Here is a 27,810-nt window from a genome sequence, read left to right on the forward strand (position 1 = left end):
TCTTTCCATATTCCTTCCACCTACCAATTAAATGACAAATCTGGCAATGTTGTTAATTTACCTAAAAATAACACAAATCACCACTCAAGCTGTTCCATATTTTATCAAAGCCCTCTAAAGTTATAAATTTTCAACTTTGCTTCCTGAATTGTTTTAACAGAGCCTACTGAGTAATGAGATTAAGTGACATAACATGAAGTAAAAAAATTAGTGATTTGAGGGGCCAGAGGTTGTGACTCAGTGGTAGTGCGTTTGTCTCACATGTGTGGGGCACTGGATTCAATCCTCAGCACCACATAAAAATAAAGGTATTGTGTCCATCTACAACTAAAAACATTTTTTAAGTATTAGTGATTTAAAACCTTAGATAGTACTTTTTCACAACTAAAAATATTAATAGCTTAGAAGCACCTATGTACTTCTTTTAAAATTTCTTATGAATCTTTCTATGTAATTTGATTCGTTCAATATCTAATCTCAACCATTTTTTAAACCATATATCTAGCGTACCCTATGTTAGACCATATACAAATTCATATGCTCCCCTATACACAAATTCATAGTGACCTTAAAGTCTGAAAGAAATGAAGTTTTAAAAGACACCACAACACAATGCTTACCTTGACCACATGCATGTCAACTCCATACATTTCTAGCCATTTGGCTTTATTTAGATAATTGGTTTCAGCTTGGGCTGGTGTCTGACCTCTAAAAATTAAAATGATTTTTTAAATAATAATATAAAATGAAATCTATATATCAAAAATAGAAGATAACTGGTATGAAATAACTATTGTGGTGATGTTAAAAAAGTGTGATCAAATGTCCAGTACCTGTATTCCTTCCATTTCTCAAAAATAGCCAGTTCCATCTCTTCAGTCTGAGTGGGCACAAACCTGAACTCTGAGACAAGTTCAGGACTGTGTTCAGCAAGATCATAGTCACCAAGTTCAGCTATAAACATAAGTTACACAAAGTTACACTGCGTTAATGCTAATTAAGTTTATTTCCTGCAGAATCCTTCAAAACCCATTTTATAAATAAAAATTGTTAGGTAGATTATTTTTTTTAGACTCCAGGAATTCATAATGCTCAAACAATTCCCAACAATAAATCTTAGGCCAGGCGCAGTGGCATTCTCCTGTAATTCCAGAGACTCCGGGTGCTGAGGCTGAAGGATCTAGAGTTCAAAGCCAGTCTCAGCAACAGCGAAGCACTAAGCAACTCAGTGAGACCCAATCTCTTAATAAAATACAAAATAGGGCTGGGGATGTGGCTCAGTGGTTGAGTACCCCTGAGTTGCCGATGGTCTCAACTGAGGCTGGCCTCAAACTTAATATCCTCCTACACTGGCCTCTGAGTCATTGGGATTACAGGTAAGCATCACCCATGCCCAGCTTTTTTATTGTTGGTGGGGGGGATAGTGGGGATTAAACCCAGGGATGCTTTATCACGGGGCTACATCCCGGGTCCTTTTTTTAATTTGGAGACAAGGTCTCACTAAGTGGTTGAGGCTGGCCTAAGACTTGTGATTCTTCTAACTCACCTTTTGGAGTCACCGGGATTACAGGCATGAACCACTACGCTTGGTTTTTTTTTTTTTTTTTTTTTTTTTTTTTTTGTGGTGCTGGGGATTGAACCCAGGGCCTTGTGCTTGCAAGGTAAGCACTCTACCGACTGAGCTATCTCCCCAGCCCAGCTTGTATTTTTAATTACGTATCTTTTTCATTTATTCATAGCCTAATGCTTAGCTTTTCATAGTCACTTTCTAGACTTACACAGAAAAATCTTTTGACCTGATAATGAGTAAATGAAAAAAAAAAAAGAGTAAGAAGAGGAAGAAGAGAAAGAATAATGTATAAACATTTACATGCTCATCTGTGCTATTTCTGAACTTAAGCTGTTTTTATTTTCTCCCCAAAACCACATCAGAGTTTTCTATACTTCTATTTTTTTTAGTTGTTGATGGATTCTTATTTTCTTCATTTATTTCTATGTGGTGCTGAGAACTGAACCAAGTGCCTCACACCTGTGAGGCAAGTGCTCTACCACTGAGCCACAACCCCAGCCTTGACACATTCATTTAAAAGAAAATTTAACTTGTATTAGAAAGTTAAATTTTTTTCATTATGATGAAGTCCAGTTGTGGATTAAAAAAAAAAATACATGAGAACTATCTTGACATAATAACTATGGTACCATTCATTTTCTCTCTCTCGCTCTCTCTTTTTTTTTTTTTTTTTTTTTTTGCGGTGCTGGGGATTGAACCCAGGGCCTTGTGCTTGCAAGGTAAGCACTCTACCGACTGAGCTATCTCCCTAGCCCACCATTCATTTTCCATGGAGTTTCTAATCCACACTGGGCATGTATTTACTGATCACTACTGTGATTCAACCTACGTTAAAATACAAAAAATATGTATTTTTTAAACCCTGGAAGCACAACACACCATATTCCATGTGTGTATATGTCAAAACACACTCTACTGTCGTGCAAATCTAAAAAGAAATTTTAAAAAGTATGTACTTTTGTTGTCCTAAAACTCACAGAATGAGATACAAATAACATATGAGGCAACAAATAGTATAACATCCTGAAAATAATAGCTTTACAGTGTATCTAAAAGTTATTAGAGTTCATCTCATACAAGAATAATGAAAATATGTGTGCTTTCAATAAAATATTTGTGGGTGAGGGGTGTAGCTCAGTGTACAGCACTTGCCTAGCATGCCCAAGGCCTTGGATTGTATCCCTAGCAGCACAAACACAAATGGGCAACTATACTTTTCTAATCATTTATAGCATTTCCAAGCTAGCATCTAGCTGACATTATGTAGTCAAGAACACTAGTTTTAATTTGGAAATAGACAAGGATAGTAAAAAGCAGGGCAATACAAGTTTACATTAATGAAAAATTTCCGAGGTAAAAAAAATTTCATTGCCAATCCCCATATCAACAGGAAAATGTGCTTTCTTCAATAATTAATGCACAAAATAGGCAAAAACATTAGGTTTATCATAAGACATAAAAAAAAAAATTAGTCTTATTATCTACACAATGGCAAATAAATACTACTGACATTATTGACTGGGACCAGTCTAAACATGGAACCACTATGACAGCATAGAACTAATCTTGATCATCATTAAGTACTATTTTTCTTCTAATATGTATAAAGATGCTCATTTGTTAGAGAATATCTTCTAAAATGACCATCGGGAGCTTTTTTGGCAGAGAGTGGGGAGACCAGGGATTGTACCCAGGAGCACTCAACCACTGAGCCACATCCCCAACCCTACTTTGTATTTTATTTAGAGAAAGGGACTCACTGAGTTGCTTAGTGTTTCGCTGTTGCTGAGGCTGGCTTTGAACTCGCGATCCTCCTGCCTCAGCCTCCAGAGCCACTGGGATTACAGGTATGTGCCATCCAGTCTGGCTCTAAATATGCTCTAAACAATTTCTTCATGGATTCATTTTTTAAGATTAAAGAAAGCCTGATGCAGAGAAACATGCCTGTAATTCCAACAACTTGAGACACTGAGGGAGGAGAATCCCAAGTTTAAGGCCAGCCCCAGTAATCCAGCAAGACCCTGTCTCTTTATAAATATTAAAAGGGACAGAGATGTAGCTTTAGTAGGAGAGCATCGCCAGGTTAAATCCCCAGTACCAAAAGAAACCAACAACGACAATGATAAAACTAAACACACTTGTCGCTAGTAGCTATAACAATAATTTACTCATATGTCACTGCATTCTTTTTAAGGAGAAATAAAATCAGCTTAAGATCTAATCAAGACATTTACTGAATTATCAGACAGACTGCAACTTTTATTTGAAAACACTATGAATAGAAAGGGGCAAAGAGATGAAAGGGAATAGAAGGAAAATGCTCTAAAACAAATGAAAATAAAAGAGTTAAACACTGATACAAGTTTACACAAAAACAGCATTCTTTTCTTACACATCATTATACTCTTGAAATTCTTTCACTAAAACACACACAAAAAAAGCACACTTTAATCTTAGAGTAAGCATATGAATTGCTTACTTACCTTGCAGATTATAAGCTGCCAATTGTACTGCTGTATCAAAGGGACATTCTAATCTAAGAACAAAATGGAAAATTGTCAATTTCATAACTTCATTTTAAGGTTCATTTTAACCTTCATTTTAAGAAATACACGTATTATGTTGATTCTTTTTCATAACTATAAACTTATTTTCAAAAAAATTTTGACTACCCGTGAAAATGTAGTTATTTACTAAATAACTAATACTCACTTTCCACTGAGAATATCTTGTTTTAACTGAAGAACAAATAAATACCTAAGAAAGGATAAAAGGCACAAATTTAACTAATGGAACAAACTACTGTGAAAAAAATCCTGTCCTAATTTGAGAACATTCTTAATTATAGAATTTTATCCATAATGAAACACGTAAAAAAAAATATAGAAAAACTGGGTAATAAATGTCATGGGACTAAAAAATAAATAAATAAAATAAACAAACAAATAAATAAATAAGTAAATAAATATCATGGGACTAATTATAGTAACAACAACAAATCATGGGAATGGAAATATAACCACAAGATAAGAGCAAGGAGAAGTAGGTCACAGAACATAGCCAGCAATCTTAAGAGAAAATGCTTAAAACATATTATTAAGAATAGACTGTGACAAGACATCCATCTTGTATCTGAAGGGATACAGACATGGGAATAACTCTGGTTAACAGCTATAATCTCATTGTCAGATATATGCAATATAGAATCAATAAATCAATATAAGGAGGAAGAATAAAATAAAGCATATATAACCTAAAGTTTATTCAAAACTATTCAAGCTCAATCAGTATCTAACATTTTCATTCATCAATGGCATTTTTTATTTAAATTTTTTTTCAGTTGTTGATGGACCTTTATTTAATTTTTATATGTGGTGCTGAGAATTTAACACAGTGCCTCACACATGCTAGGCAAGAGCTCAACTACTGAGCCACAACCCCAGCCCCATCGATGGCATTTAATGAGTAAGGAAAGACAAGCCAGCCAGGCATGGTGGTGCAGGCCTATAATTCCTGTGACTGGGAAGGCTGAGGCAGGAGGGTCACAAATCCCAAAGCAATTTAGGGAGATCCTGTCTCAAAATAAAAAATAAAAAGGGTTGGAGATGTAGCTCCGTGGTAGAGCACTTGCCTAAGCACCCACACAAGGGTGAGGCACTGAGTTCAATCCCCAGTACTATAAAAAAAAAAAAAAAAGAAAGAAAGAAAGAAAACCAAAGAAAGGAGCCAACTTGACTGAATCACCAGTGACCAAAGAGATTATTCTGAAAGTCAATAAACACAATATTGCAATGTACTGTGTTTTTAAAAAAAGAATTTTCTATAGTTGCCTTTGGAGAATGCTAAGGAATCAACTATTTCAAAAGCCTACTTTGAAAACCAATAAATAAGATGAAAAAAATCATATACATTAAAAACATTGTTCCAGAATAAAATTCTATTGTCTGAGGTTTTGTTCCAGGGGCAAGAATCCATTTAGTTAGCTTTATATAAACTAGGAAGAATTCTAAGACATTTTTCCAACACACAGGGCGCTGGGGTTGTGGCTCAGTGGTAGAGAACTTGCTTCGCATGTGTGAGGCACTGGGTTTAATCTTCAGCGCCACATAAAAATAAAGACATTGTATTCACCTACAACTAAAAATATTTAAAACAAAACAACAAAAAACCCATACAACTCTAGATAGTAGTCTTACCGGGTTAGCTCTTCACGAAGATTATTTGGTTCTGAGGAATAAAATTTAACTCGAAGATGCAGACAATAAGGTGAACCAACTGCAATTTAAAAAGAAAGAAAAAAGTTTTAACTTTTATTATTACTATTTTATTTTTATTTCACTATTTAATAATTTTCAAGACAAGTAATGTGATGCACGCCTTTCTCAAAACAAAAAATAAAAAGGGCTGAGGATGTAGCCCCTGGGTTCAACATTCAGTACAGCAAAAATAAAAATAATTTCAGCTAGTAAATTTGCTTAAAATGTACTGAACTAGAACAGAAGATAACAGGAACCTGTGACATTATTTAAGGTTTGCTCATAGGCTTAAACTTGACACAAAAAGATCAATCAGTAGATTTTTTTTTTAAAGTACCAACCATAACACAGTACTATCATGATCATCTGTCATCTCAAGAACAGAAGACTATAGATTAATCCAACTCAGGAGACTGAGGCAGAAGGATCACACATTTGAGGCCACCTTGGCAGTTCAGCATGATCCTTTCTCAAAATAAAATTAAAGAAGGGTATTGCTCAGTATAGCTCAGTGATGGAGCACCTCTAGGTTGAATCCCCAACACCACGAGGAAAAAAAAAAAAGAGAGAGACTTTTAATGTCTTTAAAATAAGAGTTTCTAATACAATTGACTTCCATTTTTCTGCAATTTTTAAAACACTTACTTTTTACTTGCTTTTTGATGCTTTTTGTGCCATCCAACCAATGCTGAAAACAGAAAATAATTCAGTATTAAGCAGATGACAAAACTTTAAAATTTTAATTGAAAGTTTTTTCATCAGGCCTTTGTTGAGAACCAGAATGAAATATTTCACAAGGAAAAAAACAGAGTGAATGAGTAGAAATGAAAAAGACCAGGAGAGACTTTAGATCTTAATATTCACAGCAAGCTTATTTCACATACAAATAAAAGATCTAAAACCTGATTATGTGACTTCTTAAAACATTTGCTCTAGTCCCCAGTAACAAAAGTGATAGTCAAAATTTGTCCTTAATTTTCCTCATTGCTCCCAAATAAATGAATCTTTCAAAACTGTTAAAATTAGGAAGAAGAGGACCCTCATAATTCAATGCCTGGTTAATTCTTTTAATAAAAAATAAAAGATTTACTGGCAGATCCTAACACAGAATTAAATGAAACAACAAATGTCACGTAACTTTTTTATAAAACAGATACTACTCAGAAGTAGTGTTCTTTGAAAAAGACACTGTAAGTTAAACTATTTTTCTCATAACCAAGGTAATTAAATGAATTACTCATTAAATTGCTCATTAAAAGAAGCACTCATTGTTCATTTGCTTTAAAAATAAATAAATCTTTAACATTCTGGCAGATTCCTGGTTTCAAGAATCTTCTGATTTATATAACCTTTTCACTGTGAAATGCCATGACACAAACAAACTTAAAAACCCATTCCAGATACTTCCACTGACAAACCATTCCCAGTTCACTTCCCATTGTTGAACCCTTTATACCACGGAGTCCTAATAGTGACAGTTATGCACTCATCTAAGAAATACATGACTGAGTTCTCTTCAGTGTGTTTTTAATTCCAAGTACTGTAAACGAAAGGAGTGTTCTTGTGCTAACTAGTTCACAGAGCCAAGGAATCCAGTTTCAGAATCCAGATAGGCAGAGTAAACAAGCCTGCATTGTTAAGAGTTGTAACTATTTGCTTTCCTTGCCAATTATGTGCCTAGCTTATTCTTTTTCTCTCCATTCCCTTCCCCAAATCCAAAAGTGAAATTCATAGAATTACCAGTGTGCCAAGAGAGTGCCTTTTCACCTTAAAATATGATGCTCAGTAAACATTTCAAAAGGCAGTTAAATTCTCTGCAATATTTTCTCTGGATTCCAAATATGTAGGCTACTTAGCATCTCTAATTTTTAATAAATTCAGATGGATATTCACTTTTAAACATCCTTCAATCTACACAATGTTCAGTTTGAAATATCTCTCCACATTAATAAAACACTAGGCCTGCCAGTAGGCTGAACATAAATCAATCTATTAGTAGATAAGTACTGAACCTAGGACAGCAAATGGTCCACACATCCCCTAACCAGAAAGCCAAAATCCAAAAATTCCAGACTTAAGCAGCCCCAAAACCTACTACAACCTAATTAATGCCAATCATAATACTGGGTATGGGATAAAATTAGTTTTTAGGCTCAGAATGTTTTCTCATCAAAACCATGGATATGGGGGTTGCTCTATTTTCAGACTTTATCCCTTATCCTACAGTAAAAACACCAAGACTATGGTCTGATCACCTGGCACTAGCCTTGGTTAGGCAGATTCTCATACACCATAATGAGTGCAAATAAGCACATCCTTCCAGGAGAAATCTGGCTGGACAGTAGCTAATGTCTCAAAAGTATCTCTGTGTCTTTGATCCAGCAATTCTACACCTAAAAATCATAATGTATGTGTACAGATTTACCAACAAGGAATTAGAGAAGTTGAAACAATCTAGATAAACAACAATAATGATAAAAATAAAGTATTTAAATATGCTAGAACAACATACAGCAATTAAAAAGAATGAAGGCTAACACTTATTAAAGATCTGGAAGATTACTTAGAATATATTTTTTTAAATATAAAAGTATGTTATAAAGCATTATAAATGGTTCTGCCACAATGTACAAAACTATATATATAACATGCATTTTCTTTCTGGCTAAGACAATATAAAACTAAATTTAACGGAGATGTTATTCCTAGGTTAATTAAGATTGCTGATGTTTTTCGTCTTTGTGTTTTCCTGTATTTCCTTTCCTCTTCTTTTATGATAAACATTTAAAACAATAACCACAAACCCCTTTAATATTTTACATAGGCAATATCCATATCTTTTTTTTTGCTAAGATTAAATATATGGTAAAAAGTACATGACCAACAGTCCCCATATTCAACCCCATTCTGCAAATCAGACATGCACCCCACCTGACAATACCGATTTTTCTGTTTCTTCAAACAGGGAAGGAAAAAATATTTTAAAACACACATGGGTTAAGCCAGGAGTGGTAGCACATCCCTGTAATCCCAGTGACTGATGAGGCTGAGGCAAGAGGATGACAGGTTGAAGGCCAGCCTCAGCAACTTAGTGAGACCCTGTCTCAAAATAAAAAATAAAAGGGGCTGGGAATGTAGCTCAGGGATAAAGTGCCCCTTAGTTCAATCCCTAATACCAAATAAATAAATAAATAGGAGTTAGTAAAAAGTGAAGAACATTAACACAAGTGCACTGAAAAATCAAAAAGGCTAAATATAAACTTTGACAGAATAAATTCTGAAGAAGGAAACATTAATATAATATAAACCACTTATACTAGAATCTTTCTTAAATTTCTCCCTGGTCAAAACTCTTTAGGCCTAGTCTCATAATACACCTTTCTACTAAATCATATAGTCCCACTAAGAAACATATTAAACATATCATCCCAGTGAGAAAAAGGTCTAGAGCCATCTTCCAAAGCTGGCAATTCAGCCTCTTTGCTACCTGCATGTAACAGCTTCTAGTATTTGCTCTTCCTTAAGATGACTCAAAACTCAGATGAAGCATCAAACACATTTTAAAGTAAAGATTCAGGAGCTGGGGAAGTTCTGAGTTCATGTTTGCATATTCTCAAGTCTGTTTTCTTTCATCTCCTCCACATTCCATGACCAAGGACTGGAAAATTCAGAGCTCCCAGATAGGCACTGATAGCATTTTCCTTGAATAAGGGTTCTTAGGAGCTGAGTTTAAATTATGTGAGAAGATAAAAGTGAGAATATGCAGATACAGACTCTAGGGTGTTTGGTATGAAACTAATAAAGTTCTCTGTCTTCACTACACTTTAAAAAGGAACAAATTCCCTTTTAAATTCCTGTTTTGTTTTGTTTTTATTTAATTGACAGACATCAAAGGATGCAGAAACCCATATTTCTTCCCATCCTTATTGAGGTGGGTATGGAAAAACAATTATTGACTTGTATGTCTTACTTAGAATATGAATAATGAGCCAGGCCCAGTGGTACACACCTGTAATCCCAAAGCAGGAGGATCATGAGCTCAAAGCCAGCCTCAACAACTTAGCAAGGCCCTAAGCAACTTAGCAAGACCCTGTCTCTAAATAAAATAAAAAAGGGAGTTGGGGATTTGGCTCAGTGGTTAAGTGCCCCTGAATTCAATCCCCAGTATTCCCCACCAAAAAAAAGTTATGAATATATAATCATAAGCACAATAGAAATAACTAAACCAAAGAATTACATAGGAATTTGTACATATACAAAACCTCATCCTAGTCCCTCCAAATAATCTATAAACAGCTCTTCAGGAGCTGGGGATATAGCTCAGTTGGTAGAGTGCTTGCCTTGCAAGCACAACGCCCTGGGTTCAAATCCCCAGCACCGCAAAAAAAAAAAAAAAAAAAAAAAAAAAAAAAAAAAAAAACAGCTCTTCAAAGATTCCTGCCTTCTAAACACCTACCCAGTTCACTAAAGAAATGCACTATTACCCTTGTTCAAAGGGCAAAGAACAAAAAAGCAGTGAAATGTTAACTCTCAAAACAATTGCCTCTACAAAAAATTTTTCTTCTGTGAGTAGGGACTTAGGCTTTGAATGTAAGAATTATTTTAAAACAAATGTTAACATCTTAAACAGTTTTAGAAAATGTTACAAATCTACACTACAAAAACAATACCCGGTATTGCTGTAATCCAACTGAAAACACTAAGTTTTATCTGGATTTCATTATAAATTCTTCCTGAATGATTACTTTTTTGGAATTAACAGTCTAAGACATTCCAAAAGAAGACTTGGGTCAGGAAGTAAAATACATTTTCCACTGTGCTTTTCTGAAAATTGTTAGTATGCTTCTTTTCAGTCTAAAAAATGTCAAAGTCACAAGAGGTATGTAGGTGATTAGGCTATACATTCACTTTATAGAGATAGAGCGAATTAGAGTTTGCTGTCAAAACAGCATGGTATATCACTTGATCTTAGAGGTTATGTTTATACCTAACTTATCTTTAATAACTACTCACACATGCACCTATTTACAGCACTATTTAATTTTCACAATATGACTACTACGAAATGCCCCTTACCTTAAAAGGGCTAAGCCCATTTTTAGAATCCAGCAAAAGTCTGTTATAACCTAATAAACCTAATTTATTTCTCAGATTTCTCATTGTTATTTGTAAATAGAATCCTTTGTGGCATTCAGTCAACATTTTTGTGTTACCCAAGGTCTGTTCTTGTTGGGTCTCAGTGTTAGTTAACAATCAACAATTTACTACATGCAAAACTACCACAAAGCACAATGCCTATAGTGAAAACAGCAACATATCTATGAATTACAAAACCTAAATTGAAATCTAATCTCAAAAATCACTAGAACTCACTTATTGAACAAACCTGAGGATCAGGTTAGAAAAGTGTGACCTTTTCTACACCCTACCCCCCCAATTATTTTAAGCAACAAATACAATGAACTATACATGTATTTCCTTAAAAGTGAGGCCCTGGGTTCCATTTTCAGCACCACATAAAAATAAAGGTATTATGTCCATCTACAACTAAAAAATATTTATTCACAACATAGCTCATTATAATACAGCATTAAATATTAGCTGAAACAAATCAACACTGCATAAATTATAGCAAAGATACCATTATTCTCATATTCTGATAATGAAGTTTAACTTGGCAACACCATGAAAAAAAGCTCAAAACTCTTTTTGATCCAAAAATCCCATTCCATATGATATACTGAAAATTTTTTTCCCTAAATTCAGAATACTGACAAAGATTTACAAAGATGACCAATATCAGAATATTACTAATAAAAATTAAAATCAATCAATATTGGGCAGCAGGAAATCCAGGAGGTTTTGTGAAAATTCAAAGTTATCCTCTTTAGACTTAATTTTTTACAATTCATCCTTGCTCAGAAAATGCATGCATTACAATGTACCCATAAGTACACTTCCTACTGTGTGTGAAGTTCCCAGCTGAATTCTACATACAACCAATTCATCTGACAACAGTGATAATTTTACCTCCTTCTTTCTAACCTTTGTAACTTTTGCTTCTCTAACTGCATTTGCTGGCATCCTTATCATTTTCCTACCTTTAGTAAAAATGCATACATTGTTCTCTATTAATCTAGGGGTATAATTTTTAAAAAATTAAGATTTAGTATAGAAAAAGAACAATCATCGAACAAACCACCAGGTCTATCCTCCACAGTTGCTGACTATGGGACCATCTATTTACCCTGCACCACCACACCTCAGAGATGGGCACACTTTCCAAAGTTTCGCTAGATGTGCATAGATTGAAAGAAAAGTTGGTTTTGTACAAGCCAAAGTTCTCTAGATTTATTTACTACATGGTCAAACCCCACCCCCAACCCCAAAATCACATGATGAGAACTAGAGCACAGTTATTACTTGCCTAACCTCAAAAAAAGTGAGTCACAAAGTCAACCCATCATCTCTGATTATGACTATACTACCTGGAATACCTGAATTAACTGGAAAAATAACAATTTCTTAATGATTTCCAATTTGTTATGGAGGGAATCTATTACTGCAGTAATTATAAATGTATACTTATAAAATATTTACACAATGTTTCACTACACAGTTGTATGTATTCTAGCCCTTTTGGATCTAATACCTCCAACTCCATTTCTTGTGTTTATCATCTTTAAACAAAATGCCATAAGCTTTAACTAATCAAGTTACTCATCTTTCTGTTTTGATGAAGACAGTTTCAATGTTTTTATGTAGTTTTACTTAAGTACATAATTAAGCAATAAAGAACAGATGGAAAGATTAGTTAACCTGTTCAGAATGGGAACACATCCCATCAACTTACATTTCATTACTCACAGCAAGTCACATAGCCTAGTCTGGTAACAATGAAGCTAGAAAGTGTAATTCTCTTATGGGTGAGGGAAGGAAACAACCATGACATACTGCATATTTTTAATTATATCAACTGATATTGTACCATCTCTGGATTCTAAAAATAAACTATACCTGATCATGATACATTCTTTATACTTTTAATGGGCTGCTGAAAATATGCCAATATACTATCTAGGATTTTTTTTTACATTTTTATAAATATGTACGCACGCGCGTGTGTACATGTGTGTGTTTTTGATGGACCTTTATTTTATTCACTTATTTATATGCAGTGCTGAGAACTAAACCCAGTGCCTCACACATGTTAGGCAAGCACTCTACCACTGAGTCACAACCCCAACCCTCATTAAGGATTTTTACATCAAGAACCAGAAAAGGGTTGGGGATATAGCTCAGTGGTAAAGCACTTACCTAGCAAGCTTGAGGCCCTGGGTTCAATCCCTAGTATCACAAAAATAAATTTAAAAACACAACCAAGCAAGTTTAAAACACACACACACACACGCTCTCAGATCAATTTAAAAATATTAACTACTAGTCAAGTGTGGTGGTGCAAGCCTGTAATCCCAGCAACTAGTAAAGCTGAGGCAGAAGTACTGCAAACTCAAAGCCAGCCTCAGCAGCTCAGCAAGGCTCTAAAACAACTTAGCGAGACCCCATCTCAAAATAAAAATAAAAAGTGCTGAGTATGTGGCTCAGTGGTTAAATTAACATCTTAAAATTCTTTTCTCCTTTTAAAAATATTCACTGAAGGGCTGGGGAGATAGCTCAGTCGGTAGAGTGCTTGCCTTGCAAGCACAAGGCCCTGGGTTCCATCCCAAGCACTGAAAAAAAAAAAAAAAAAAAAAAAAAAAATCACTGAAAATGCTTCCCTATGTTTTCCTTTTCTGAAAGCATGATAAATTATAATACGTTACACAAGACATACATAATTCCATACCACCAACTAGGTGAATAATTTTTTTTTTAATAAGTTTCACTGGGTGGAGCTGGGTTGTGGCTCAGTGGTAGAGCACTTGCCTAGCATGTGTGAGGCACTGGGTTTGAGTCCTAGCACCACATATAAACGAATAAAGGTCTAACACCATCTTTAAAAAAAAAAAAAAAGTTTCACTGGATCAGTAAAAAACCTAAGTTGTAAATATGACCTATTCAAACTTGACAAAGCAGAGGTCACAAATATGTAAATAAGAGGGTTAAATGCTGTTCCTGAGACACATTTTGTTGGGCACACACTGTATTTTTGTTTTTAAAAATAATTTAGTATGGCTAGGTGTAGTGGCACACACCTACAATCCCAGCAACTTGGGAGGCTGAGGCAGGAGGAGGATGACAAATTCAAGGCCAATCTCAGCAACTTTGTGGGGCCCTCAGCAACATGTGAAACCCTATCTTAAAAAGGACTGGGAATGTAGCTCAGTGGTAAAGCACCCCTGTATCCAATACCCAGTATAAACAAAATAAACCGAAAAGTCTAGTTTCCAACTTCTGCTGGAATACACGAGGAACCTGCAATGCTGGTAAAACAAATATACTTGACAACAAATGCCTGAAGCTAGGTGGTAGCTGCCCTTCTACCCCTTTCTCGGAGGGTAAAATGATATGCTTCCAGTCCTTCTACCAATTTTTTCTTATCTTCAGAAGACTATTACATGTAACCCACAATTTATTTGATGCTGTATTTTATCCTATTTATGAGGCATCTTTCTTTGTATCAAAAACATGAAAACAAGCTGAGTGTGGTGGCACACAGCTGTAATCCCAGTGGCTTCAGAGGCTGAGTCAGGAGGACTACAAATTGGAGACAGCCTCAGTAATTTAGTGAGACCCTCGGCAACTTAGCAAGACCCTGTCTCAAAATAAAAAATTAAAAGGGCTAGGACGTAGCTGGGCTTATAGTACCCCTGGGTTCAATCCCCTGGGGGAAAAATACCCTCTAAATTAATTAAAATACATATGTGCATGACTGTAATCCCAGCTGTTCAGGAGGCTGAGGCAGGAGAATTGGGGGTTCAAAGCCAGTCTCAACTCAGTGAGACCCCATTTCTAAATAAAATATTAAAAAAGGCTAGGGACATGGCTCAGTGGTTGAATGCCCCTGAATTCAATCCCAGGTGGAAGGAAGGAAAGAAAGGAGGAAGGCAGGCAGATGGAAAGAAAAACAATATATATCAAGTATACAGCATGACTCAAAAAATAATATAGAAACCATATTTCTTCTTGGAAGTAAACAACCCAACATCATCTTTAAAAAGCATCCCTACCCACTTCCCTCCATCTTTTGTCCTCCTGCCTGGTCCCTGCAAACATTCGATTTTTAAGACTGAAACTGTTCCTTCGAAATAAATTAAACATGTTTTCTAGCAAATTGGAATAGTTAGTTCCCAAGCAGATGAGCAAAGTCTTATGGCATCAACACTAAAACCACTCAGAATCAAAAGAATTCCTTATTGCCTGGCTTAAAGATATCATATTACTTCTATTATGGGAAGTTATACTGTATAAGAAAACTACACAAAATAGTCACTTTTTAGCCAGGTGTGGTAGCACACACCTGTAATCCCAGCAACTCAGGATCCTCCTAAGGAAGGAGGCGTGTGAGTGAGTTCAAAGTCAGGCTTAGCAACTTAGTAAGAACCTGTCTCTAAATAAAATATAAAAAAGGACTGGGGATGTGGATCAAATGGTTAAGCACCCCTGAGTCCAATCGCTGGTACCAAAAGAGAAAAACAAACAAACAACAACAACAAAAAAAAAAAACCAACCTTTTTTTAAGCCATAGATGTGAGCAGTGTTGCTATCACAGGCAACTTTACGACACACACTGTTTGTTTTTAATTTTATCATAGCAAAGAGTTTCCCCTAATCCTTCAAGATAGATTTTTGTACAGTCATACAGTAAGATTTAATAACAAAGTTGCACCAACAGTATAAAAGATTATAAATGTTTGAAAACATTATTAAAGATTTGAACAAAAAAAACACACAAATTAATATCTTTTTTAGTTTTCCCTTCTGCTACAGTTTATTTAACTTCTGAAGAATGGTTACTAAACATAGGAAGGCTTCAAGGATATCTGAATTACCTATAAATGTAGACAAAACATTATGTTCATGTGCAGTTTTCTAGAGACAAGAGTCCATATGATGACTTCACTATTATAAGGTGTCTTTTAAGACCACCACCTGGGTTACATAGAAAAAAATGCTAAATTTATTTAGTTTCAGTTTGAATATAGAAGATGGGGCAATAGTTTACAGTTCACTGAAAACAAGGGTGACCACATGTCCTGATTTACCAAGACAATACTGGTTTATGCCTACTCTTCTAACTCTCGTTCAATAAGTTCCTTTTCACTCTAAAGCAGCCTGGCTTAAAAACTTAACAGACAAATCAAAAACCTGAATACACCTGTAACAAGTAAAGTGATTAAGTTAATAATTTAAAAACTTCCACAAAAGAAAACCCTAGACCTGAATAACTTCACTAATGAATTCTACCAAATGTTGAAAAAAGAATACCAATCCTTCACAAAATCTTCCAAAAAATACAAGTGGGAACTTATCCCTAGGTCATTCTGTAAGGTCAATATTACCTACATACTCAAATCCAACAAAGACATCACAAGACAGGCTGGGGTTACAGTTCAGTGGTGGAGTGCTTGCCCAGCAGGGTGTGAAGCACTGGGTTTGATCCTCAGCACCACATAAAAATGAATAAAGATAATGTGTCCATCTACAACTAAAAAAAAAAAATAAATAAATAAAAAATAAAAAATAAAAATAAAAAAAGGTATCACAAGAAAACTACTGATCATAGACGCTAAAATTCTCAACAAACTATAGGCAAGTCAAACCAAGCAACATATAAAAATTGCATATACTATAATCTAATGGTATTTATACCAAAAAAGCACTGTTGGTTCAACTTTGGTTCAATCTAGGTAACTTATCACATTAATAAAGAAAACTACCTCTTTTTGCAGGTGATATGATGTTATACTGTACATAAAACAGTTCAGTAAGGTTTGCATGATACAAGATAATTATTTTAAAAATCAGTTGTATTACTATACATTAACATTGAGCACTTTGAAAAAATTAATAATTACAATAGCACTGAAGGAATAAAATGTTTAGGAATAAATTAAACCAAGGAAGCAAAAGATTTCTAAACTGAAACCACAAACTTTGTTTTAACAAATCGAAGACATTGGGACTAAGGTTGTGGTTCAGTGGTAGAGCACTTGCCTAGCACATGTGAGGCACTGGGTTCAATTCTCAGTACCACATATAATTTAATTAATGAATTAATTAATGGTATTGTGTCCATCTAAAAAAATTTTAAAAAATAAAGACATAATACATGCAAAGACATTCCATGTTCATGGATCAGAAACTTATTAATGTCAAAATGGCACAACTCCCCCAAATTGATACATATATCCAATGTAATTTCTTTTAAAATTCAAACTTTTTTGCAGAAAAAGACATAGCCATCCTAAAAATTTTATGGAAATGAAAGTGACTCAGAATAGATAAAATTAAAATGACAAAGGGGAGGATTCACATTTTTCAATTTCAAAACTTACTAAAAAAGTTAAAATAATTAAAACACTATTAATTGGCATAATGACTAACACATAAATCAATAGAACTGAATAGATAATCTAGAAATAAACCTATATTTTATCTTCTGTCAACTGATTTTTTTTTTTACAAGCATGACAAGACTACTTGATGGAGGTCTTCTCAACAAGTGATGCTAGAACCACTAGAGAGTCACATGCAAAAAAAAGGAAGTTGAATCTACCTCAAAAGATATAGAAAAATTAATCCAAATGGGAAACAGATTTAATTTTGAGAAGAAAATATATGTGTAAATGTATGTGTGACCTTATAACAGGCACAGGTTCACAGCTATGATAGCATAGCAGCCAAAGAAAAAGTAGATGAATCAGATTCCATTTAAATCAAACACTCTGGAGCACAGACACTTAAAAAAAGTGGGGGTGGCGGGGGAGAGACATACAAAATAGGGAAAATATATGCCAATAATACATTTGAGATGGGCTTAGTACCAGAACATATGAAGAACTCTTATAATTCAGAAGTAATAAAGGCAAACAACACACTTAAAAAGAAGACAAAGATGTAAACCCATTTCTCCAAAGAAAATGTGCAAATATTTGATAAACTCAAAGCTCATGAAAAGATGCCCATGTCATTAGTCATGAGGAAAATTCAAATTGAAACCAAAATGAGATACCACCTAAAACTAAGATAGCTAGATCAAAAAGAAGGGGTGGGGAGAAGGAGAAAGAGGCAATTACAAATATGTGAATAAATTGGAATGATGGAAATCTCACACTCCTAGTGGGAATACCAAATGGAGCAAATACAGTAGAAAACAGTTTGGCAGTACCTCGAAATATTAACATCTACCATATGACCCAGCAATTGCATTCCTAAGTACATATCCAACAGTAATGAAAATAACATTCACAAAAAACTTGTACAAAAAACTTCAGAGCAGCATTATTCATAACAAACAATAGAAGAAATAAAACCCAAAAAAACAAAATGTAGTATATTTATACAATGGAAAATTATTCAGACATAAGGAATCAAGTACTAAGAACCCAAATGTAAGACATGGATGAACTCTGAAAACATTATAAGTGCATTTCCAGATTTAAAAGACTACTAGCCACCCAGTGATTTGGGAGGCTCAGACAAGAGGATCACCAAGTTCAAAGCCAGCCTCAGCAAATTAGCAAGGCCCTGAGCAACTTAGCAAGACCCTGTCTCAAAATAAAAAATTTAGGGGCTGGGGAGATAGCTCAGTCGGTAGAGTGCTTGCCTTGTAAGCAAGCACAAGGCCCCGGGTTCAATCCCCAGCACCCCAAAAAAATAAATAAATAAATAATTTGAAAATTGCTGGGTATGTGGCTCAGTGGTTAAGCACTCCTAAAATTCATTCTTGGTACAGAAAAAAAAAAAAAGAAAGAAAGAAAGCTACTAACCAGGTTTGGTGGCACACACCTATAATCCCAACAACTCTGTCTGAGGCCAACGTGGGCAACTTAACAAACCTATCTCAAAATAAAAAATAAAAGGGCTGGGAATATAGCTCAGTGTTTATAAAGCACTTAGGGTTCAATTCATAGTACAAAAAAGTAAAAAATTTTTGAAAAGCTACGTGATCATTTACATAAAATTTTCAAAATAGGCAGATCCACACAGATCAGTGCTTGTCAAAGGCTATGGAGAAAGGTGAATTGGGGGTGACTGGTTATGTACACAGGGTTTTCTTTAGGGTATGATAAAAACATTCTGGAATTAGATAATGGTGATAGTTACAAAATTCTGAATATACTAAAAGCAATGAATTGGCACACACCTGTAATCTCAGCAACTCCAGAGGCGAGGCAGGAAGATTATAAATAAGTTTGAGGCCATCCTCATCAAGTTAGACCTCATCTCAAAAAAAAAAAAAAAAAAAAAATCAACGAAATTGAAACAAAAAAAAACAATCGGAAAAATTAACAAAATTAATAGTTGGTTCTTTGAAAAAATAAACAAAATTGATAAACCCTTAGCCACACTAACAAAGAGAAAGAGGGAGAAAACTCAAATTACTAAAATTCGGAATGAACAAGGAAATATCACAGCAGACACGAGTGAAACACAAAACATAATTAGAAGCTATTTTGAAAATCTATACTCCAACAAAACAGAAAACCTCGAAGACATCAACAAGTTTCTAGAGACAATATGAATTACCTAAACTGAACAAGGAGGACATACACAATTTAAACAAATCAATTTTAAGCAATGAAATAGAAGAGGTCATCAAAAGCCTACCAACAAAGAAAAGTCCGGGACCAGATGGGTTCTCAGTCGAGTTCTACAAAACCTTTAAAGAAGAGCTCATTCCAATACTTCTCAAAGTATTCCATAAAATAGAAGAGGAGGGAACCCTCCCAAACTCATTCCATGAAGCCAATATCACCCTGATACCTAAACCAGACAGAGACACATCAAGGAAAGAAAATTTCAGACCAATATTCTTAATGAACATCAATGCAAAAATTCTCAACAAAATTTTCGCAAATCGCATACAAAAATATATTAAAAAGATAGTGCACCACGATCAAGTGGGTTTTATCCCAGGGATGCAAGGTTGGCTCAACATCCGGAAATCAATAAATGTAATTCACCATATCAATAGACTTAAAGTCAAGAATCACACGATTATTTCAGTAGATGCAGAAAAAGCATTTGATAAAATACAACACCCCTTCATGCTCAAAACACTAGAAAAAATAGGGATAGTGGGAACATTCCTTAACATTGTAAAGGCCATCTATGCTAAGCCCATGGCTAATATCATTCTAAACGGTGAAAAACTGAAAGCATTCCCCCTAAAAACTGGAACAAGACAGGGATGCCCTCTTTCACCACTCCTATTCAATATCGTTCTTGAGACTCTAGACAGAGCAATTAGACAGACCAAGGAAATTAAAGGAAAACGAACAGGAAAAGAAGAACTCAACTATCCCTATTTGCGGATGACATGATTATATACTTAGAGGAACCAGGAAATTCCACCAGAAAACTGTTAGAACTCATAAGTGAATTCAGTAAAGTGGCAGGTTACAAGATCAATGCTCATAAATCCAATGCATTTTTATACATAAGTGATGAATCCTCAGAAAGAGAAATTATGAAAACTACCCCATTCACCATAGCATCGAAAAAAATAAAATACTTGGGAATCAATCTCACAAAAGAGGTGAAAGACCTCTACAATGAGAACTACAGAACACTAAAGAAAGATATTAAAGAAAACCTTAGAAGATGGAAAGATCTCCCATGTTCTTGGATAGGCCGAATTAATATTGTCAAAATGGCCATACTACCAAAAGTGCTATACAGATTCAATGCAATCCCAATTAAAATCCCAATGACGTACCTTACAGAAATAGAGCAAGCAATCATGAAATTCATCTGGAAGAATAAGAAACCCAGAATAGCTAAAGCAATCCTTCGCAGGAAAAATGAAGCAGGGGGTATCGCAATACCCAAACTTCAACTTTATTACAAAGCAATAGTAACAAAGACGGCATGGTACTGGTACCAAAATAGACAGGTAGATCAATGGTACAGAATAGAGGACACGGACACAAACCCAAATAAATACAACTTTCTAATACTAGACAAAGGCGCCAAAAATATGCAATGGAGAAAAGATAGCCTCTTCAACAAATGGTGCTGGGAGAATTGGAAATCCATATGCAACAGAATGAAACTAAACCCATATCTCTCACCCTGCACAAAACTCAACTCAAAATGGATTAAGGACCTTGGAATCAGACCAGAGACTCTGCAGATTATAGAAGAAAAAGTAGGTCCCGATCTTCAACATGTCGGCCTAGGACCAGACTTCCTCAACAGGACTCCCATAGCACAAGAAATAAAAGCAAGAATCAATAACTGGGATAGATTCAAACTAAAAAGCTTTCTCTCAGCAAAGGAAACTATCAGTAATGTGAAGAAAGAGCCTACAGAGTGGGAGAATATCTTTGCCAATCATACTTCAGATAGAGCACTAATCTCCAGAATCTATAAAGAACTCAAAAAACTCTACACCAAGAATACAAATAATCCAATCGACAAATGGGCTAAGGAAATGAACAGACACTTCACAGAAGAAGATGTACAAGCAATCAATAAACATATGAAAAAATGTTCAACATCTCTAGTAATAAGAGAAATGGAAATCAAAACCACCCTAAGATTCCATCTCACCCCAATTAGAATGGCGATTATCAAAAATACAAGCAACAGGTGTTGGCGAGGATGTGGGGAAAAAGGTACACTCATACATTGCTGGTGGGGCTGCAAATTAGTGCAGCCACTCTGGAAAGCAGTGTGGAGATTCCTTAGAAAACTTGGAATGGACCCTCCATTTGACCCAGCTATCCCACTCCTTGGCCTATACCCAAAAGACTTAAAATCAGCATACTACAGAGATACAGCCACATCAATGTTCATAGCTGCTCAATTCACAATAGCCGGACTATGGAACCAACCTAGATGCCCTTCAATTGATGAGTGGATAAAGAAACTGTGGTATATATACACAGTGGAATATTACTCAGCCATAAAGAATGACAAAATTATGGCATTTGCAGGCAAATGGATGAAATTGGAGAATATCATGCTAAGTGAGATAAGCCAATCTCAAAAAGCCAAAGGATGAATGATATCGCTAATAAGTGGAGGATGACACATAAAGGGGGGGAGGGAAGGGTTAATGTTAGGATTAGAGTTAGGGTTAGGGAGGGGGGCAAGTATGGAGGAAGAAAGTACTGTATAGAGGATAAAGAGGGGTCGGAGGGGTGGGGGGAAGGGAAAAAATAACAATGAATCAAACATTACTGTATGTAAATTTATGATTACACAAATGGTATGCCTTTACGCCATGTACAAACAGAGAAACAACATGTATCCCATTTGTTTACAATAAAAAAAATAAATAAATACAATACAGAAAAAAAAAAAAAAAGATAGTGCACCACGATCAAGTGGGTTTATCCCAGGGATGCAAGGTTGGTTCAACATCTGGAAATCAATAAATGTCATTCACCATATCAATAGACTAAAAGTTAAGAATCACATGATTATTTCAATAGATGAAGAAAAAGCATTTGATAAAATACAGCATCCCTTCATGCTCAAAACACTAGAGAAAATTGGGGTAGTGGAAACATTCCTTAACATTGTAAAGGCCATCTACGCTAAGCCCATGGCCAATATCATTCTAAATGGTGAAAAACTGAAAGCATTCCCCCTAAAAACTGGAACAAGACAGGGATGCCCTCTTTCACCACTTCTATTCAACATCGTTCTTGAGACTCTAGCCAGAGCAATTAGACAAACCAAAGAAATTAAAGGGATACGAATTGGAAAAGATGAACTCAAACTATCCCTGTTCGCTGATGACATGATTATATATTTAGAGGAACCTGGAAATTCCACCAGAAAACTCTTAGAACTCATAAGTGAATTCAGTAAAGTAGCAGGTTACAAGATCAATGCTCATAAATCCAATGCATTTTTATACATAAGTGATCAATCTTCAGAAAGAGAAATTAGGAAAACTACCCCATTCACAACAGCATTGAAAAAAATAAAATACTTGGGAATCAATCTCACAAAAGAGGTGAAAGACCTCTACAATGAGAACTACAGAACACTAAAGAAAGAAATTAAAGAAAACCTTAGAAGATGGAAAGATCTCCCATGTTCTTGGATAGGAAGAATTAATATTGTCAAAATGGCCATACTACCAAAAGTGCTATATAGATTCAATGCAATTCCGATTAAAATCCCAATGGTGTACCTTACAGAAATAGAGCAAGCAATTATGAAATTCATCTGGAAGAATAAGAAACCCAGACTAGCTAAAGCAATCCTCAGTAGAAAGAGCGAAGCAGGGGGTATCGCAATACCAGATCTTCAACTCTATTACAAAGCAATAGTAACAAAAACGGTATGGTATTGGTACCAAAATAGACAGGTAGATCAATGGTACAGAATAGAGGACATGGACACAAACCCAAATAAATACAATTTTCTCACACTAGACAAAGGTGCCAAAAATATGCAATGGAGAAAAGATAGCCTCTTCAACAAATGGTGCTGGGAAAACTGGAAATCCATATGCAACAGAATGAAACTAAACCCATATCTCTCACCCTGCACAAAACTCAACTCAAAATGGATCAAGGACCTTGGAATCAGACCAGAGACCCTGCATCTTATAGAAGAAAAAGTAGGTCCAAACCTTCAACTTGTTGGCTTAGGATCAGACTTCCTTAACAGGACTCCCATAGCACAAGAAATAAAAGCAAGAATCAACCACTAGGATAGATTCAAACTAAAAAGCTTTCTCTCAGCAAAGGAAACTATCAGTAATGTGAAGAGAGAGTGGGAGAATATCTTTGCCACTCATACTTCAGATAGAGCGCTAACTTCCAGAATCTATAAAGAACTCAAAAAACTCTACACCAAGAATACAAATAATCCAATCAACAAATGGGCTAAGAAAATGAATAGACACTTCACAGAAGATGTACAAGCAATCAACAGATATATGAAAAAATGTTCAACATCTCTAGTAATAAGAGAAATGCAAATCAAAACTACCCTAAGATTTCATCTCACCCCAATTAGAATGGCGATTATCAAGAACACAAGCAACAATAGGTGTTGGCGAGGATGTGGGGAAAAAGGTACACTCATACATTGCTGGTGGGGTTGCAAATTAGTGCAGCACTCTGGAAAGCAGTATGGAGATTCCTCAGAAAGCGTGGAATGGAACCACCATTTGACCCAGCTATCCCACTCCTTGGCCTATACCCAAAGGACTTAAAATCAGCATACTACAGAGATACAGCCACATCAATGTTCATAGCTGCTCAATTCACTATAGCCAGATTGTGGAACCAACCTAGATGCCCTTCAGTTGATGAATGGATAAAGAAATGGTGGCATATATATACCATGGAATATTACTCCGCCATGAAGAATGATAAAATTATGGCATTTGCAGGCAAATGGATGAAATTGGAGGATATCATGCTAAGTGAGGGAAGCCAATCTCAAAAAACTAAAGGACGAATGATCTCGCTGATAAGCGGATGAGGACATATAAGGGGGGGTATGGGGGGCTAGCGTTAGGGTTAGGGTTAGGGTTAGGGATAAGGAGGGTGGTAAGAATGGAGGAAGGAAGGACTGTATAGAGGGAAAAGAGGGGTGGGAGGGGTGGGGGAAAGGAAAAAAATAACAATGAATCAAACAAGATTGCCCTATATAAATTTATGATTTTTAATTAAAATAAATAAAAAGGGGGGGGTATGTATGTGTGTAAATTATACCTCAATCTTTTAAAAGTGATTTTAGATTTTAAAAAAAAATTTTTTTCAAAAAGTTTTGATTATCCTAACTAAAACCAATTCTTTCTTCATTCAGTCATGCCTTCTCTCTTCCCTTTAATTCTCCCCCACACCATACCTTTAGGAATAACTCTCCAAAACTATCCTCCTCCTCTGCCCGATACCATCTGGGCCTAAATATTTCACTTGTGCCACCAAAGTGTTGGTATTAACACTTCCTGGTTTCTATCTCCACCCAGTCTCAATAATCCTACACAATATTTTCAACATAAAACTTTCTGAAGCAAAATATAACCTCCCTGATTAAAAAATATTTAAATAAAAACTGCCAATTTAATAATCTTGGAAGGCTGCTGGAATGAAATGGCCACTAATCCACCCTTCAATTTTACTATCCGCTACTACTTTCTTTCAAACGTCCTTGATGTGAAATCATAATACAGGACTCAATTCTTTGAATAGCCTCCAACTTTCTACTGTTAGACATAGTATTTTCTCAAACTTGTGTGCCCAAAAACCAAGTCAGTAGTTTTTTAAAAACAGAATCCCAAGACCCATCTTCAAAGATTTTCTTCTAGTCAGTTTAAAACCAGAACTCACAAGGACTTCAGGTGATTCTAAAGCAAGAGATAAGTTTCAGATCACAGAAAACCACACGAAATAAAGGATGCAGTATGAAATGTAGCCTTCTAGCACTCAAACCATCCTCTGAAATTTTCCATTTTTGTTCCCTTAAGGGAACTTTCAAAAGTTACTCACTGCTACTTGTGCGGAATCCATAAACCTCAAACCAAAATAGTCACTTTCAATAAGGTCCAGGTGATACATAATCTGATCAAACAGCTCTTGTCCTTTGGCTTTTTTCTGAAATGACAAGAAAATAAATCCATCAGTAAGTAGCTTATAAGGTCAGCAGGCCTAAAAAGGTGATTTTAGTTATAAACAATGTCTTACAGAAAGCACATTTTACCACACTACAAGTATTACGATACAGTAGATAATGAGTTCAGTAGTGTAGTTTCCCAATAAACCATTTAAAGCCAAAAGAAAACCTGTGGTCTCTATTAATTTTTCTGGAGAATATGTTATTACCAACTAACGAATATTACCTACTTTGAAGGACAAACAAAATTTATACAAAGTTATATGTGTAAAAGGAGAAATTATTGATTTGTATTCACTATTTTCTTTTTTGGGATACTGGAGGTTGAACCCAAGGCCTAGTACATGCTAAGCACACATTCTTCCACTGAGCTACACTAGCCTTATCGTCTCATTTTTTACACATTCTTAAAGGAGTCAATAATGTAATTGAAAAACTAAGAACACATAACTACATATCATACAGAACTAACAATACCTGCAAAAAATTTTTCAGAAAAAATTCAGGGACTAGAATTATCAGTGAAGGCTTGATGGGAAAAAAAAATAAGTAATAATGAGAAAAGAATATAAGGTAGAAAATGGCAAAACCAAAACTGGGGTACAGGAGGGAACATGAAAAATTAGAAAACTACTTTGGCGATAACTGAAGAGACCAAATAGTGGTGGGTAATAGTTAAGAAACTTGTCAGGAAAAATTAGCAGATAAAATGTGGTCTCGGGATCACTGAGAATTCCCTAGACCCTTTCAAAAGATCCATGAGGTCCTAGGATTCCCCTCAGATATTTCAATCAAAACAACCAATATATTGGGAATCTGAGGATGGGACTCAGTGGTAGAGTACTTGCAAGGCTCCCAATACTGGGAACTGGGGAAGAACCCACATCTTGGGACTGGGAATATAGCTCAGTGGTAGAGCACTTGCCTAGCAGAGGCAGACACTGGCTCAATCCCAACACTGTAAAAAACAAAAAGAAAAAGTAACATTACAAAATAGTCAACACAGTAGCAGATAAGAGATTCCATAGTCAGGAACTGGGATGCGTATGTATAATCCTACTCCAGAGGCTGAGGAAAAATGATTCCAAGTTTGAGGCCAGCCTGGGCAATTTACTAACACTCTCTCAAAACGGAAACAGAGGCCAGCATGGTAGTACACATCCATAGTCTCAGCAGCTCAAGAGGACCTTAACCCTTAGCAACTTGGCGAGGCCCTAAGCAACTTAGTGAAACCCTGACTCAAAATAAATAAAAGGGTGAATGGAGGTATAGCTCAGTGGGAGAGTTCTTGCTTAACATATGTGAGGCACTGGATTCAATCCTCAGCACCACATAAAAATAAATAAATATAAAGGTACTGTGTTCATCTACAACTAAAAATTTATGAAATAAATAAAATGGGCTGTGGTTGTAGTTCAGTAGTTAAGAATCTCTGAGGCTCAATCCCTGGTACAAAAAAATAGAAAAAAAGGGGGGCGGGTGAAAAGGGCTTAGGATGTATCTCGGTGTTAGCGCGCACTTGCCTAGCATCTGTTAGGCCCTGGGTTCAATCCCCCCAGTAAAATAGAGAAGAATCTGTGTGCTTTCTATTAAACCAGACATTAATTTGTAATAGTGTTAACACAATGCCACTCCTATAAGTTCTTAGTTGTTTTGGAAAACATTTTTTCATGAAAATGTTATTATGTTAACATAAAGGGGTATGTTACTGCTATTTTAAATTAACTAATAGGTAATTTTTTAAAACTTCTATTAAGATAAGTATCAGTAGATATAACCAACATAAGCAAAAGCACTATTGGGAAACTGAATTTTCATGCACATTTTTATCTAGACCTCTCCCATCTAATTCACAATTGTGACGTAGTAATTCATATTTTTTAAAAATACAGTTAATTCTTTTAGTATATCATTAATCTCTGCTATTTTGCTGTTGCTTTTTCTGGTGCATTATATTTGTACGTAAGAGTTGGAATCATTTTGACATAATCATACGTGCATGGAATTAATTTACTTCATTTCAGTACTCAGTAACCCCACTTTCCCTCTCCTCACTTCCCCTACTCTACTGGTATACCTTACATTCATTTATATATATATATATATATATATATATATATATATATTTGAAACCAGAGTATTAACTTCTGCTAATTTTCTTTTTGTAGTTGTAGATGAACAGCATGACTTTTATTTGCTTATTTTTGTATGTGGTGCTAAGAACTGAAC

At 35.2% G+C, this 27,810-nt stretch overlaps 1 protein-coding gene across 10 annotated transcripts in view; it reads right to left on the reverse strand.

Moving 5' to 3' along the window:
- The window catches only part of EPB41L5 (erythrocyte membrane protein band 4.1 like 5), a 138,449-nt gene that overhangs the window by 89,141 nt on the left and 21,498 nt on the right, over window positions 1-27,810 (reverse strand). For 9 of the 10 annotated variants that reach the window (XM_079132177.1, XM_079132179.1, XM_079132174.1 and 6 more), the window contains exons 3-9: window positions 25,458-25,562; window positions 6,472-6,514; window positions 5,767-5,845; window positions 4,283-4,327; window positions 4,054-4,106; window positions 834-954; window positions 621-708 (exon numbers count right to left, since the gene is read on the reverse strand). In XM_079132177.1, coding sequence (XP_078988303.1) covers window positions 621-708; window positions 834-954; window positions 4,054-4,106; window positions 4,283-4,327; window positions 5,767-5,845; window positions 6,472-6,514; window positions 25,458-25,562 — 534 coding nt within the window. Of the gene's footprint in view, window positions 1-620; window positions 709-833; window positions 955-4,053; window positions 4,107-4,282; window positions 4,328-5,766; window positions 5,846-6,471; window positions 6,515-8,757; window positions 8,926-25,457; window positions 25,563-27,810 lie in introns of those variants that run through there. The other variant, XM_079132182.1, reaches the window with a different exon arrangement.

Source organism: Sciurus vulgaris, assembly GCF_902686455.1.
Source record: "Sciurus vulgaris genome assembly, chromosome: 3".
Classification (NCBI taxonomy): Eukaryota; Metazoa; Chordata; class Mammalia; order Rodentia; family Sciuridae; genus Sciurus; species Sciurus vulgaris.